Source organism: Columba livia, chromosome Z (genome assembly GCF_036013475.1).
Source record: "Columba livia isolate bColLiv1 breed racing homer chromosome Z, bColLiv1.pat.W.v2, whole genome shotgun sequence".
NCBI lineage: Eukaryota > Metazoa > Chordata > Aves > Columbiformes > Columbidae > Columba > Columba livia.
Window position 1 is genome coordinate 66,338,631 of NC_088642.1, and position 17,372 is coordinate 66,356,002.

A 17,372-nucleotide genomic window follows, 5' to 3' on the forward strand; every position below is an offset into this window, starting at 1 on the left:
ATCTCTTACCACTATTGGAAACTCCAGTGAACAGCATACAAGGTTAAAAACATTATTATTTCAAATAAACAAGATTGCTGCTGAAACATGCCTATTTTGAAACCAAATAGTTAAAAAACATTCCTGGGTAACACTTTTACAGATACTGAATACAATCCCAAGACATGATGCACATCTAATCTCCTCCTGGCACTCATAACATCCTGCTGTGGGTCAAACTCACTGCAGATGTTTGGGTTGCCTCAGCAAAAATCCAAGATTTCAAACATTAATTTGTAAGGTTGATTGCAGCAAACATGCAACACTCCCTTCAACCTGCTTCACCCCAACCACACTGCACACTTGCCAAGTTTCTAAACCAGACAAAAGTGCATTGTCCGAATACAGTTCATAAAATTACATCCCAGGTTAGCATTTGCTTATTAAAAAATTGACGCTGGAGATTCAAGACTTACAGTTACTAGATAAAGCATTAGTGTAGAACTTGGTATCATATCTGTACCTCCCTGAAGTCCTCCTGCATATGTTTAGGCTGCTTATTTAGGCCAAGCCTCAGTATGCCTGCTTTGGCATGCAATGCAAAACTTCAGTGAAACTATTACAGCTGAATCTGAACAAGTGATTGAAAAATGAACTCTAGAGAGCAACTCAGCCTCACAAGAACCCCTACTATAGATGGTAAAGTGCTGAAGTAACTCATCTTCAGTATCTGAGTAGATGTAGATGTCTCCTAGTTTAAAGTTATGTTCAGCACCTTGTTTCAGCACCTGTTGTAGTCAGTTTCCTTCCTTTCAGGCATTAAGCAGACATTCTGGCATATTGAAGTAAGTGCCTTCAGTCTAATCCTCAGACTGAATCTACCCCTGCTCTTCATTAGGAAAATAAAAATACTCACACATCCACATATTCTTGACATGTCTCAAGAAGACCTGCGTTAGAGATTGTGAGGCACTCAGGTAAAATGCAAACCAGGCAGAAATACGTCAAAGAACTTTTTCTTCGCCCCTCTATGTATCCTTACTGTTGTGACACACTCTTATCAATGGACACACTGAGGCATGCCCATAGCACATTACCTGACAGTTCTTAAGAGATATAAGATTTAACACAGCTACAGAACTTGAAGGTTATTGATAACAATGAGTATTGCCCCTTACAGTATGTGCACTGTGACATTAAGTAATATATCTCAAATTGACAAGATGTTAAGAAAGAAAATAAAAACCCTAACAATTTATCAGAATGGAGAAAAGGCATATATGTTAATTCATTAATGAAGCAAGTCATTGTGCTACATTTCCTATTTGAATAAATAACAACATGCTCCTTATCCTCCCACAAAATTAATTAATTTTGTCAAAATGAATAAATTATTTGGTGTTGCGGAAAGGTCTATTTGTATTACTCAAAAGCTCCAATGGATTATACCTTTTTACCATGTTCTAGGCTGAGGATTCAATTTGATGTCCTAGAGACTGACACATTGCTGTCTTTGAAACGCCTAGTAAAGAATTAACTCCTAAAATTAAACAAAATTTAAAATCCTAAAGAACAAAACTTCAAGTTTCCCTCTACACAATTATCATGTAAAGTATTCAAAAATACATAATAAATTAGGCATTATAATATTTTCTCATATTCCTTACATTTCTGTAGTTCACACTTCCATTACCAGAATCCCCTCACGCTACAAAAAAACATTATAATTCCTTCTGGGAGAGGAGGAAAACAATTGTGTATATACAAAAACCAGAAAAGCAGCACCTTCATTGGCACCTCTTTTCACAATCACCCTTGTTATTCGTTATTTTCATGTGGTGAACAGTAAGTTCACAACAAAGAAATGTCAAGACTTGTTATCACTGGACTATGTAAATGAGATTGCAAAAATACCTAGAAGTATTTTTTTTTTCTCAAGGCAATTCCCAATGAAAGCACCACTCGTCAAATATTTTCTAGCAAAATAAGTCTCACCTTTGGCCCATGAGATGATTTCTTCTTCCCTTCAGAAAAAGAAAGGGAGTTACTGGGAAGGTTGGGGAGATGAAGGCTCTGTCCTGAAGAGAACGATGTGCCATCTGACATTACCATGATCTGTTATAAGAGGGAAAGCACATCAGTCAAACATTAACAGAGGCAGAGATATCGACTCACCTGCCTAAGAACTAGCAAATCACATCAGCAGGAGACTAAGACTTGTCCAACAGACAGAATCCATGTTTCTTCTCAACAGCGCATGGGTTAATGAAACCACACTGCCATCCTCCATTTAATGAGCAAATCAGATCTTTCAATTTCCATGCAAATACAAGGCAAGCCACTCAGAAATTTGTGCTATTACGCCTGCTTATCCATCATGGCATTTGAGTCCTTAGCAAACTTCCTCTTGTCCTGAGCAATGCCTAGGTACACTTGAAAGTTCATTCCACCTGCAGTAAAAGGTCCTGGAGCCTGCTGATGTCCCATAAATACGTATGTGCAACAGTCTTAAACTAAAGCCAAGTAAAGGAAGACTGTAATGGGTGTAGGTGGCAAGTACTGGGTGGCTATGGTGGCCTCTGTGAGGAGGTGTCAAGGCCTCCTCTACAGCAGGCATAGCTGGATCCAGCTGGCTCAAATGGACCCACTGCAGGACATATCTGAGCTCCTCAGACAAGATGGTGGTGCCTCAAAGAGAACAGATTTAAGAAGGGGCAAAAAACTGCAGAGGTGAGGAAAAAAAAAAAGTTGCGAGAAACTGCAGCATGAACACCAAAGTCAACAGGTACTTCAGGTGCTAGAAAAGGTATTTCCCCATAGCCCACAGAAAGCCTGTGCTGGAGCAGTTCTTGAAGGACGTAGACGAGCTCAAGAAGTGGCCCCATGTGGACCCTGGATCAGGGCAACTGCCAGTATCAACACAGGCTGAGGGATGAAGGGATAGAGAGCAGCCTTGCAGAGGAGGACTTGGGGGTACTGGTGAATGAAATATCAGACATGACCTAACAAAGGGAGCTTGCAGTCCAGAAGGCCAATCATAACCTGCGTTGCATCAAAAGCAGCATGGCCAGCAGGTCAAGGGAGGTGATCCTACCCCTCTGCTCTGGTGAGACCTCAGCTGGAGTCCTGTGTCCAGTTCTGGAGCCCTCAGTACAGGAAAGACATGGACCTGTTGGAGACGGGCCAGAGGCAGTCACCAAGATGATCAGAGGCCTGGAAGAGCTCTGCTGTGAGGACAAGCTGACAGAGTCAGGATTGTTCAGCCTAGAGAAGGAAAGGCTCTGGGGAGACCTTATTGCAGCCTTTCAGTACTTAAAAGGGGCATATAAGAAAAATGGAGGCAGAATTTTTAGCAGGGCCTCTTATGACAGGACAAGGGATAGTGGTTTTGAGCTAAAAGAGGGAAGACTCAGGCTAGATATAAGGAAGAAATTATTTACCATTGTAAATGGTGGTAAAACACTGAAACAGATTGTCCAGAGAGGCAGCCCTGCAAACATTCCAGGCCAGGCTGGACGGCGCTCTGAGCAACCTGATCTAGTTGAAGATGTCCCTGCTCATTGCATGAGGTTGGACTAGATGACCTTGAAAGATCCCTTCCAGCCCAAACTGTTCTATGACTGCAGCTCATGGAGAGGCCTTGTGGTGGAGCAGGAGGAAAGTATGAGGAACGAGAAGCAGCTGAGAGGGCCTGTTACGAACTGACAGCAAAAGGCATCTCCTGTCCCCCTGCACCTTGGAGGAAATCAACAAGTGTGGAAAGAATGAGGGAAAGTGGTGTCAGAGTGTGGTGCTGTCTTATTTTGGTTGTGCTGGTTGGTTTTTGGCTTGTTTCTCATTACTCAAATGTATTTTAATTTGCAACAAATTAATTTTCCCCGTCAAGTCTGTTCTGCTTATGGCATTAACTGGTAAGCAATCTCCCTGTCTATTTCTTGATCCACGAGCTTTCTCATCTTCTCCCCCCGCCCTGTTGAGGAGGCGAAGCGAGTGACCAAGCCTGAGAGCTCAGCCCTTAGCCAAGGTTAACCCACCGCAAAGACAAACTGCAAAAACAGCCTTATGTTTTAATTAGAATGCAGTACAGCTCCAACTTCAGGCTTCTGCTTTATCTGGAGTACAGTAAATTAGATGGCTGTTGAGCAAGCAGCATTTTTGCTATAACAAAGGTCTAGCTGCCTTTCTTGATTTTAAAGACTCTTAAGTACAAACAGATAGTTTCCAGAGACCACAGATAAATCAGCCATCACTGAATAGTTATCAGATCTGTAAAGATTTATGCCTTCCATCTGACAGAAACTAAGCTAGCTCATGTCTTCTCATGCAGTGCTGCTGCGTCTTGATTTTAGTGCTTCCTAGCACAGCTATTCATTTATCTATTGTTTCAAATCTTAAGTGCTACAGACAGCATACCTGCTGTCTGACAAGCTCTGCAAAGCTGGAGAGAAGTTGCAGAGCTCTGCACTTGCAAGGAAACATCTCTCTTTCCATAGGTTACCATGCACGAAGTCACACTCGGTTCTATGGTTGCCCTGCATGGTCACCTTTACCTCTTCATGCGACTAAAACATCCTCCGACATCAGAGACAGGGATAGACTGACCCATCACATGCCTCATGGACATTTCATTAAAGGAGGAATGGGAAGTACAAAACTGGGACATCTAGGATGTGTATACTCCATATTCTACCTCTCTAAGTCAAGATGACATTTACTGCGTACAGCACTAAAGGCAGGTTTGTTTGGGTTTTTTTGGTTGGTTTTTTTTTTGTTTTGTTTTGGTTTTTTGTTTTTTTGTTTTTTAAATTTAAACACTGCTCCAAGTGAATATTGTTACACACAAATTTGTTCAAAAGATCATGTGATAGCTTGGAGAATATGAAGGGCCATGCGTAAATAAAAAAATTACTCTTCTCGACCTGTAAGTTGAGCATTGCCTTTTAATTCTGCTGCTAGAATCCAAATGTGGAGGAAGAAGGCAATAAAGTTGTTCTCCTTCCTTGACCATAGGTTCATGTACTAAAAATACCCCAATCTTTAAAAGTTATTTATGTATTCAAACCTTTTATGAAGTATGGTTCCACACAGGACATAACACTTTTTCCCCCCAGTTCCTCATTTCCATTTCTCAGACACCTGAACCAGAGTCTGCCAGGAGCCAGAACTCTCAAAGAACTTGAGTCAGCTGGGCAAAAGCAATGGTAATGTCAACAGCAGCTACCTATCGTGAATCACTGTAAGTGATTTCCTTTAGCCTGACATTCTTTTCAGCCTCAGCTTGCCAAGGGTTTTGTTTGAATTCAGCCCAGCTGAATGCAAGAGAAAGCATAAGTGAACAAAGAAAGATCAGCAAAAACAACAAAGAGAATCTGTAGTCACGTGTATACCATAAACCTGTGTAACAAGTAGAGAAAATCCATGTCTATCATTATTTCCTCTCACAGACTAAGTCAAATAAGTGAGTAACTAACATTGCTCTCATTTAAATTAAACTCAATGCAATATTTTAAACCCACAAACTTGGCAGAAAAAATACCAATTGCATTAAAATCAAATCACATTTCAGAAAAAGTAGACATGAGATTACTTATTAATTATAGAGTTTAAGCATGTATTTTATTGACACCAACTACTTTTGTTCATACACTCGTATCACAAAAAGATGCATACCCATGCAAAAGGAGGATCGGGGTTTGCCCAACCTTGAAATTAAAGGCAAAGAAACAAAAAATTCTGCCAAGGATTTCTTCTCCTAGGATTAGAAGCTGGCATTTTCTCCCTGAAGCATAAAGGTCTGACTCACTAAAAGAAACTAAGATTCAACCACTGCATACATTTTCTTTTCAAAATTGAGAAACATTCCAGTTTAGAAACATTTGCATATTCATCATTATACACAGACATTCTTAGAAAGCTAGCATTCTTTTTTTTAAGCGCATGTACTCTGATGTACCTGTTTCTGGGAAAGTATCTGGACCAGTAACAGTCTCAGTGTTATTGACTGTGTGTTTAGAAACAGAATGGCTGTCTACAGAAAGATCTACAGGGCCCAGACGAACAGCATTACTACCATCTGAGGTCTCAGTTTACTACTATCTGAGGTCTCACAGATTTGGCAAATCTAGTTCCAGAAAGAGAGAAAATAAATCCCATACATTTCTGAGAAGATAAAATCTGGACATTCCAAACTGCAAGCCCTAAAAACTTCAATGCACTGAATAATCCTGTATCTGGTTACTTCATTAAAGACCCTTTGAAAATGGCAATTGTAGATTCAGAACTTTAATGTGATCAACAATACACGTAGAAAGACAGAACCTAAGTTCAGGTCACAAACTTTACTTTCAAAGGAAAACTTATTTTGCCTAAGAAACACTGGGTAAAGGAAATCCATTTGTATTCACAATATTGGGTAGGAACAATCCTGCCTGCTTCATCAACCTGAAGTGACCAGTCTCCATAATACCCCCATAATACCAGCAATTCCTAAGGGCATACTAATCTGCTACTCAAGACAACTGAGTGTTATGGAGTGAAAAACTGCCATGTGTGCAACTTATGTAGTTCCATGCACTGCCAAACACGGGAAGGGATCAGAGAACAACTACCATTCACCACCAATTATATTAATATAATTGGGAAAGCTGTTCTATCTCTTTTCCAGCAATTTGGGAAAAACAAGGAAATTATAACACCTGTACATAAATCCACTAACAACTGATTCAGAAGTCTCCATACAAAAAGCTGACCATTGAAGACAACACTTATCTACCAACAAATGGTAGATGTGCTTGCTTAACAAACTTAATACCTTTCTATGGCAAGGTTACCCACCTAGTTGACCAAGGGAAACCTGTCAATGTGATCTTTTTGGATTTCAGTAAAGCCTTTGATACTGTCTCTCACAGTATCCTCCTGGACAAGATGTCCAGCACACAGCTGGGTAAACACACAGTGCAGCGGGTGAGCAATTGGCTGACGGGCTGGGCTCAAAGGGTTCTAGTAAATGGAGTTGTTACTCATGGGGTTCTGCAGGGATCCATCTTAGGGCCAGTGCTCTTCAATGTCTTCATAAATGACTTAAGAGACAGGACTTGAGGGAATACTGAGTAAGTTCACTGATGGCGCTAAATTGGAAGGAGCTGCTGACACCCTGGAGGACAGAGAGGCCCTGCAGAAGGATCTGGATTAATTGAAGAACTGGGCAATCACCAACCACATGAAGTTCAACAAGGACAAGTGCTGGATTTTGCACCTGGGACACCCCAACCCTGGCTGTACATACAGACTGGGGGATGAGATGCTGGAGAGCAGCTCCGTGGAGAGGGATCTGGGGGTTCTGGTCAACAGCAAGTTGAACATGAGCCAACAGTGTGCCCTGGCAGCCAGGAGGGCAACCGTGTCCTGGGTGCATCCAGCACAGCATTGCCAGCCGGGCAGGGAGGTGACTGTCCCACTATGCTCTTCACTGGTGCGGCCTCACCTGGAGCACTGTGTGCAGGTCTGGGCAACATAGTATGAAAAGGACAAAGCTACTGGAGACTGCCCAGGAGAGGGCTATGAAGTTGGTGAAGGGCTTGGAGAGGAAGCTGTACGAGGAGCAGCAAAAGTCAGTTGGTGTGTTCAGCCTGGAGGAGAAGAGACTGAGGGGAGACCTCATCACAAGTCAAGTTCCCCACAAGGGGAGGAGGAGGGGCAGGCAACTATCTCTTCTCACAGGTGACCAGTGATAGAACCCAAGGGAATGGCAGGAATATGTGCCAGCAGAGGTTTAGGTTGGACATTAGGAAAAGATTCTTCGCCCAGAGGGTGGTGGAACATTGGAACAGGCTCCCTAGGAAGGCAGTCATGGCCCCAAGTCTGGCAGTGTTCAAGAAGAGACTGGACAACACCCTCAGACATGCAGTGTAAATTTCACAGTTGTCCCACACAGCGACATGAGTTGGACTCAATGATCCTTGTGAGTCCCTTTCAGCTCATTATATTCTATGATTCTCTATTTGGCAGCTTGGAGTACTCAGGTATCAAACAAGTACTGCCCGCTACCTGCTGTAGTTATCTAAGAACACCTTCACACGGCAGCATCAGCACAGGTTGGTGAGCTTCCCCACAATGTGTTGTGGAAAAATTCACATAGTACTTTTCAGAAGAGCTATGAGATACCTGTTAGAATTCTGGGAAAAATGAACCATTACTACCATGTTTCTAGAGCCCTGCAGATGAACTATGCTCATCATGCACCAGTAGCAGACAAATGGATTTCTTTGTGTGGTCTCAGGCTGCCATGACCCATGTTGTTTTACAGTGAAGAACAAGTTCATTCCCCCCTAAGAGTAAGAACAAAAATTAGTTGCCCTGAACAACTATTATTCCTATTTAAACAGAAAAACTCACAATGAAATAAAGGAATTCTAAAGGGTTTTCTAAGTCACTTGCCTGAAAGCAAAATCAATTACTAAATTATGAAAAGCGCAAGATTAAAGATAATCCCTACCCCAGAGCAGCATTACACCTAAAGCTGGCTCTGGGTAGAAGCCAACTATTCCAACTGACACAGAGGAATTGCAAGGAAAGTGGGAGTAGAGAGAAAAGAGGGAAACCCCCATTATTTCATCTTCATTACACGGATTAGGAATGTACGTTTTAGAATAGGAATTATGCAGCCATCTCAAGTGACTGAAAAGACTGTTAAACAATTTTAAAAAACCCAAACCCACACCAACCAAAACAAAAAACTGCAAAAGAACCTGAAACAACAAAATGCAGTGGTGTGTGGCAAAACCTTAATTTTTATGTTGATTTTTTTTTTTCTAAAAATTGCACCTCTCTCAGAATGATTCTTTCTCTTGATTCATTGATATATCAACTGTCTTTAAGGAAAGCATTGACTACAGAAGTGGAGCTGCTTGCATTTCCACATTATTTTTACAGAAAGCAGACAAAAAAGGATACCTCTTGCTAAAAAGAATCGTTATTACTCTAAAAGTGACCCTTGCATCCTCTAAATCTGAAACCTCACTCTGTATCATTAGCAGCCACGTGCAATCGTAATAATGTTACAAATTTTACTATTTTTGTCCATAGTGCTAACTGCTCTCTAAGGGACATCTATAATGCTTTTCCTTTTATGAAAAGAAATTCAACTATTAAATATTGTTCATGTACTCCTGGATTGAACAACTAATTTTGAGTCTCTTTCCAAAAAGCTGGGAGCATTATACAGTACAGACCTTTTTATTTATGTATTTGCAGCTACAGTAGAAAGGGCTGTATTAAATTGCTGTCTTAACACTGACTGAAAATATTTTCACTACTTTTCCTGCAAGAATCAAAATTAACTTATTTACAATATCATATTCAAACAAGTCATGCCTGAGTAAATCTATGTTTCCAGACGCAAAATTCAATTTAACTCTCAGGTAACTATCACTCAGCATCTTCAAAACTAATTTATTTCTGCTGGCTCAATAAGCAGATTAGGTGTAACTTTCAATTTTTTCTCGAAATTGAAAAATATGCAAGTCAAAAAGCAACAGAAGTAGCACTACTGACAACATAAGATCCATCAATGGAGTCAGACCCTGTTTATATATGGTTTTAGTGGGATTTAACATTCAAAATCTACTTCAGATTTGAAGATTATTTTTAATGGCTGTAATTTCCCAATCAGTATTCACCTCTCTTCCCATATCCATATGCAGGAATCACAGTGCCGTTTCTTTCCTTCAGGCTCCTTCATGTTAAGAGTCTAAAACTAATCAGAAAAGGAAACTAACAAATCTAGGAAGCAATGACCACATAAGCATCAAAGCTCACCAGTGTTTACCTAGTGAAAATTGCAGTCCTGTTGTACCTACTTATGCACAATTTCATCTGTGTCTAGAGAATAACCTATATAGGAGACTACATGTATATAATTCTGTCACTACCAGTAGCTTGACAATTTGCTTGGTAAGAAATGAATTAACAAAAAGTCATCATTTATATTCAGGATGCCTTGGGGGATTTCAAAAAACAGGTTGGATTATGGTTTATGCTGGTAACTCACATGAGTCATATCTGTATACACATCAGCTTCACATCATTAGGTACTACACAGAGTAAACAGTGCAAAAGATTCTCAGTGGTATCATTTCCACAGCAAACTTTTCTAAAAGAAATGTCATTTAGAACATATACAAAGAGATGGAACATAAACAATTACACTGAATGGTTTGATTGAATTTGCTCAGTGTACTCTGGAAAATATTTTATTTCCTCTGTAAACATTTCTTTTTACATTTATGAGAATAAGGGCGACTGGAAGTTTGCAAATGGTAGAGATGGACTTGAGTATAACTAAAACTTTTCAGTGGGTGAGGGGAAGTTCAGTGTAGAAAATACACATCTGAAGGTCAAAAACTTAGACAAAGAACTTTGCAAATTGGATATGGCTTTTGTAATATTGAATCATGGGTTCTTCTTTACATTCCTGACTACAGAAATACAATTTCTGAAACCAAGTCTGATCCGTCTTATAAGGCAAAGGCGTCAAACTCATTTTCACCAGCAGCTACATCAGCCTCATGCTTGCCTTCAAAGGACCAAATATAATTTTAGGACTATATAAACATAGGACTGTGTAAATGTAACTACTCCTAAAATTACATTCGGCCCTTTGTAAGGGCTGAAAAAAGTATTTCTCAGCTTGGAAGAGACATCAGCAAGTTGGTGACCTCCTACTAACAAAGACTGACTACACATTAATGCTTCAATTCTGGTGATATCAAATAAAGTGCTAAGATAGAAATATTCCACAGAGCTCATCTCTGTTACTGGCACCACCCTAAATATCCTGTTTGCCTTAACAGAAGTGGCCAGAGCAGAACTGCAAAGCTCTGTCACAGTTGCATTCTCGCTTGTTTAATTACTTGAGATATCTGAATACTACGCTTACTCTGAGTGAACTGCAATATAACCAGTCAGACCTTTGTGCACATGAAGCACAGAAAGTATACGGGAAAGGACTACCATGAGAAAACATTGGCAGACTGCTAACATGTCATTTTAAAAACAAATAATATGTTCTTTGCTTGAAAGACAAAAGAACATTGGCCATAGCAAGTATCCCCGACTAATTCACATTTGACATGCCACAAGATGTACACGTGAGGGAAAACGGGAGTTGTGAGTGTCCAAGTGATAATTCAAGGAATCTGCAGCAAGACAAACACACAGACAAGTCTATACCAAACACGGCAGCATGCAGGAGCCAGGTGAGCCTGCACTTTTCCCTTCAGAAGGTCATACTATTGGTAATAGATGTATGTTTATGCAGAGGAAAACAAGAATCATGTTCAGTAGTTTACATCAGAGATCTGGGTTTCCAGGTGCACAGAAACCAAGCATTATTTAAAAGCATGTAAGCAAAAGTTAGCCATCACAGAGTGCTTTCCTTACAGCTGCCACTCAGTGTTTCACATTAATACCCTACATCATTAATTTCGAAGGATAGGAACTTCATTTTGCATAACTTGTTGCCTGTCAAGGAAATTCAGTTACTTTTTACTTATACTTTTTCTTGAAAACAGCCATAAGCTAGAAGTATTAATTGTTTTGACTTACAAGTAAGTGCAAAACCCCTCTCAGTTTATTTTACCATAAATGCTTTTCTCAGCCTAAAACATGGAAATTACAAGTGAGAAAATGTTTTGTTAATTCATTCAATTTTCCATTCTACTTACACTTGGAAGTGAGAGACAGCTTTCCAGGTCTTCTACCACAGTCAAAGAAAAGCCTGTGTACAGCATTTCATAAAAGTATAACGGGCCTTTCAACACTGGAAGATGTAAGCCCTTCATGGACACTTTTAGTAACAAGACAAAATGCTATTACAACATCTCTGCCAAGCAGATCTGAGAAACCCCTAGGTCTGAAAGCCTATAGAGGGAACTATGAAACACCAATAGCTTCTAAAAGGAGGGACCCACTTCTCAGAAGGAAATGGGGAAAATGGAGGGGGGTGGGGGAAGCAAGCAGTTTGTAGCCTCCAGAAGACAAAAGGGCAATGACGCAAAGCATTTTAAGAATGACAATGCTGATATATTCAGGGAAATGATTTGATCAAAACTTGCCACATTTCATTGTTTACAATTAGGCAACACTTTTGCTTTTGTTAGCTCAGGAAACCTAAAATTAGAAGGCACAGAAAATGAGCAATGAAAGGGGAGCTGTCTATTTTTTTCAACCACCTCCCACCCCCCAAAATCCCTGCTGGCATCATTTAGATTTATTACACTTGTGGGTAAAACTTGTCCATTGACAACTGACCTGATATGATTAATATTAAAGCAGTGGCTCATGAAGTTTTCCAGAATACAATCTTGATGTTTTATTTGCAAACATACTAAAGATTCAATACATTGTCCAGACACGATACCCTCTTGCACCTAATAAATGCAAACACAAAACATAGCTCATGCTTCTATTTCAGTACATCTGCAGGGGTAACAGTTCTCTTCTTCAAAAGGGTAACAAGGTGTTTCAGACTATACCCACTACTTATTTTTGTTTTGTTTCAAAGGTCCTCTTCAGCAGGCTGAATATTCTCACACTAGCTCCCTCTCACCTCCAGCCCAGAACCTACTATTGTCTAACTGTGCCAAACAGGGCTACCCATTTTTGTTATGACTGTTAGAAAATATAAAGATAAACATTGGCATTTACATTAATAAAACCACGGTATGAAGGCTTGCTTAACATCTCTATCAGGGACCTGGAGCAGGAGAAAGAACACACTCTTGATCATGAGGTTTGCAGATGACAACCAACTGGGGAAGAGAAGCACCTGACACATGAGGAGCAGAGCTGACACCAGGAGGGACCCAGACAGCCTGAAGAAAGAGTTAACAGCAGACTCACAACATACAATGAGGACAACTGTCAAGCCCTGTCCCAGCAAAGCAGAGCCCCGAAGCAACAAGACTAGGGCTGGGAAACAGCTCTGTAGGGCTGGCCCTGGGCACTGGGCAGCAGTGAGCTGAACCAGGGCCAGCCCTGCGTCTGGGCAGACGAGCACCAGCAGTGCACAGAGTCTCATGGACAGGTCACATCCCTGAGAGCCAGGGGAGGACAGGGGCTGTACCCTCTGCTAAGAGCTCATCAGACCACATTAGTGCACCCTTTCTGTTTCCAATTTTGCACTCTGAGTGCAAGAAAGATCTGTATGAGCTGGCAAGACTCCAGGGGAGTCCACTGAGACAATGGGGCTGAAGACCTTGCCCTGCGAGGAGAGGCTGCCAGGCCAAGGCTGGTTCAGTCAGGGGAAGGTACACCTTGGAGGGCACCCAGCAGCATCCCTGGCACTGGTGGGAAGGAATGGAGGAGACAAAGTCAGGCTCTTCACAGCAGTGTGTGGCAGGAGAGCAAGGGGCAGCAGCCCAAGCTGACACATGAGAGGCTCAGGCTGGAGATCAGGAAAATCCTTTTCCCTATGACGCCAGCTCAGCAGTGGAACCAGGACTCAGGGAGGTTTCACAGCCTATGGCTGAGCCTGTGGCAGTCCCTGCCAGCATGAGCACCTCTGCCATTGTGTGAAACAGAGCAGAAATTTATCTGTTAGTAGAAACCATGCAAACCTCAAGGTTTGGCCATCTCCTCTCTCCAAATGGTCAAACTTTCTTTGGGCTTTCCACATCAACTGATTCTACCAACATGTAAAAACATCTTGGTAAAATTTCTGGTTCAGACGGTGTAATACATTGCATCAATTTAAGTAGGTTTACTAAGAGTTTCTAACTTGTTCTACCTTATAACCACTGAACCTATTCCGCTTAATATAGAACCATTTCTCTTTAAACATTTTATTTTCTTATGATTTACATCGAAGTAGCTCTCCTGTATTTCATCTCTGGAAAGTCAAGTAAATAGTGCTTCATGTACACAGTCCAAGTTCTGTTTTTGCAGAAGTAAACATGAATCACTTGGATGTGAAGACCGATATCTAATCGTGAATTCAAGGTAGGTACATGCTCATTTGCTCACCCACTCCACTTCAAAGACAACAAGCACTGAGCTCTTATATGAAGGTAATCACAAAAACACTTCATTTCATTTCACTGTCAGGTCAATCTTTATTATACTAAACATGCACCAGCAATAAGCAGCAACATCTTTACTGTGATGGCTTTTGATATGGGTGCAGGACTCACCCCTCCTGCCTTTAGCAGCTTTCTTCTGAATTCCTCTGTCGGGTTGTTGAATGTGAGCTTTTCACAGCGGAGGTGATTTACAGGTGGGTGGCCTTCAAGGTGCAGGAATAAGTCATAGTCAAATCGAACTTTCTTAGGTTCTTCCTGAGGGTTGAAAATAACCAGACAGAAACATCTAGCACCAAAACTAAGTTGAAAACAAGGGCTACATACAGACGGTCAATTAAAGTGCAAACTATGCCATTTTAATCATTCTCTGTGTTCTCAGACACATGACAGAAATTACCAAGCGTCAGCTGAGCTGCAGTAAATCAGAGAAGCTCCTATCAGCCCATGATAACACATGGTAAAATGCATGATCTCCAAGCTGCCATGACAAGGCTTAATTGCAAGTGTTACGTCACATTTGGCACAGGCTATAGACATACACATAGGTAAGTATCATGGTTGAGCTGACACAAGGTAACTCAGACAACAACACAATCACACTTCGGAGCCCTAGATAGCACAGAAGACACTGCTGTAAGTTTTGAATGCAAATTCTTCCACTTAAGCCAAACGCTATTGTTTTCTTCACAAGTTGTAGAAAAGGAGAAGAATGAAACTGCTGCAGCCAGCTCTATTTGATCTCCTATGTATGGGGTCTGCTCATTTACTAATGAAACTTCACTGTCTTGAACAAGTGTGGCCAGCTAGATTACAAGTGTTCCACTACAGCTTTCAGGTGGTTAAAATTCTCTGCTGCTGCAGTGAAAAAATGAAATTGAATGTTCCCTGTACCAATATGGAGTGAGAAAAAACAGGAAAGGCAAATTTATCTTGGAAGAAACCATCAGCACTCCACTGCCCTGAAAAAGCCTCAGCAGAAAACAGACGCTACTGGCATTGAATAGACTTCAGTTAGTAATACCAGAGGGAAGATACTAAGTACGTTTTGTACTATACATTTAGACAGTCTCTTTTAGAAGCTGTACAAAAGTGCACTTTTAAGGCAATATTAGTAGCCCTTCCTCCAAATGTACAGTTGTGCAACAGAAGCCACCAAGCTCATGTCAGTTTTAAGGCAGAACACAAGTAAAAGGTCAAATTCAGGAAAAGCTTTAGTAAAAAGAGAACCATGAAGGAAGAGGAGGAAGAGATGCAGCAAAATGTTAGCATATATCCAACACTGCATGTAATCAAAATGCATGCTCTGTTCAGTGAGAAATACTTACAAAAAAAAAAAAAAAAACTAAAAACATGGAAATCTCAGTTATTCTAAAAGTTAAATCTGAGGTTTCAAATACAGCCAAGGGACATCCTCATTGTCCCATCTCTAGACTTGAGCAGAGACAAAAGAAGGGGACCTGACATAAAAGGCCTGCAGTACTCTGTTTCTGAAGACAGAAGAGAGCAGTATCCTTAGATTAACTATTTTCTTGATGGACCACTTTCAAAAGCAATCATGGATGAAGACATATCTTATTGTTAGAAAGATTAACACTTGATTTCTTGCAGAACAGAAAATGGAAGTGATTTACTCCTCAGCATGCTTAGAAAACTGTGACATTGCTACAGGTAAGCATTTGGTACCAGCAGGTTTGCTGTAAGAGCAAAGTTATATACATTTATAAATGGGAGTCTTCAAAGAAACATAGATGAAGATAACCAGCGATTTCAAAGCAGATTTTTAAACCACAAAGGACTGCCAGTACCACTGCTACTATGTCAAAATGGTGTGAGAGTGAAGGTAGAATATACTGTAGTTTATGAACCCCTCTTGGTTTCACCTGGGATAGTTACCTTTCTTCCTAGTAACTGATATAGTGCTGTGTTTTGGACTTACTATGAAAAGAATGTTGAAAATACACAGATGTTTTGATGTTTTGGTCATTGCCAAGCAATGATTTTATCAAGAGAAGGGCTTTTCAGCAAGAAGGCACGAGAAGCTGGGAGTAGACAGAGCCAGGACAACTGACACCAAATGACCAAAGGGATATTCCATACCGCATGACATCACATTCAGTATATATTTTGGGGAAAGAAGAAGGAAGGGGCAACCTTCAGGAGGGATGGCTTTTGTCTTCCCAAGAAGCCATTATGTATGATAGAGCCCAGCTTTCCTGGAGATGGCTCAACACCTATCTGCTGATTGGAAGTAGTGATGGATTTCTTGTTCTGCTTTGCTTGCGCATGTGGCTTTTGCTTTACCTGTTAAGCTGTCTTTATCTCAACCCGCAGATTTTCTCGGTTTTGCTCTTCTGATTCCCTCCGCACCCCTCCAGGGGGTGGTGGTGAATGAGTGGCTGCATGGTTCTTACTGACCAGGTGGGGTTAAACCATGACAGAGCCTTATCCTAAATGGACTGCATTTTCCTGAACAGGAGTCATTTGACCTGAAAGCATTTTTTTCAAGGACTTTGTCTCAAAGGCTAACAGCTACAGCATGTTGCTGCTGAGTTTGGGAGGGATGTGTTTGTCACTTTCCCTTGGAATATTTTCCATCAGGGTGAAATGCCTGTTAGATTTTCTACCAACTTCTGCTTAGTGCTAGGAAGAGGTAACTTTTAATCCTCCATGATACAGGTGGCTTCCTGTACCCCTGTCTTCTCTATTCATTAGGGTACTTTCTGAACAAGAAACTGAAAATTTGTCTACCTTGCATAAGTGATGATGGTCTGTCTCCTCTTCCTCCTTCTGTCTATCTCCCCTTTCTCTGTACTGGAATACCTGTGAAGTAGCTTAGGGGGGGAAGAGTAGCTGACCCAGGAGAAAGCAGTAATTTGCCTCAGGAATGCCAGCTCAACTTTTATGTCACTCTTCCTTTGTATTGTACTGACCCCAAGGAGGGCATGCTGCTGCAGCTGTGTGAAGAAGACCTAGCTGACTCACAGTTCAACTGCTGCTTGTTGCATTCCATGGCACCAAAACAGGAGTGAGGGATGTTAGCAAACTTCCTAATTCCACATGCTGCTTGAGGGTGAGATGAGTTGTAATGACTGCTGCCCTCTTGATCTCAGGCTAAGCCACAATTCCTGCTGAAGAAGTCCTGAGACTTGCAGGTCTCCACAGTCAGCAAAGGCAGCCAAAAGTCTGAGTGGAAAACAAAAAAAGATATGTCGGGCAGGAAGCTTCCTGTAGAGATGCTTCAGTGATTGACTCACTGTCATCTGAGTTTGTCTGCCCAGTTTTGGGATGAGCTCTTAACAGAGGAGTCTGGGAACG

At 41.1% G+C, this 17,372-nt stretch overlaps 1 protein-coding gene across 4 annotated transcripts in view; it reads right to left on the bottom strand.

The window, feature by feature from the left end:
* Nucleotides 1–17,372, bottom strand: part of MLLT3 (MLLT3 super elongation complex subunit) — a 124,815-nt gene that overhangs the window by 42,169 nt on the left and 65,274 nt on the right. For 2 of the 4 annotated variants that reach the window (XM_065046221.1, XM_065046220.1), the window contains exons 4-5: nt 14,169–14,312; nt 1,975–2,094 (exon numbers count right to left, since the gene is read on the bottom strand). In XM_065046221.1, coding sequence (XP_064902293.1) covers nt 1,975–2,094; nt 14,169–14,312 — 264 coding nt within the window. The remainder of the gene's footprint in view (nt 1–1,974; nt 2,095–14,168; nt 14,313–17,372) is intronic. The other 2 variants (XM_065046222.1, XM_065046223.1) reach the window with 2 other exon arrangements.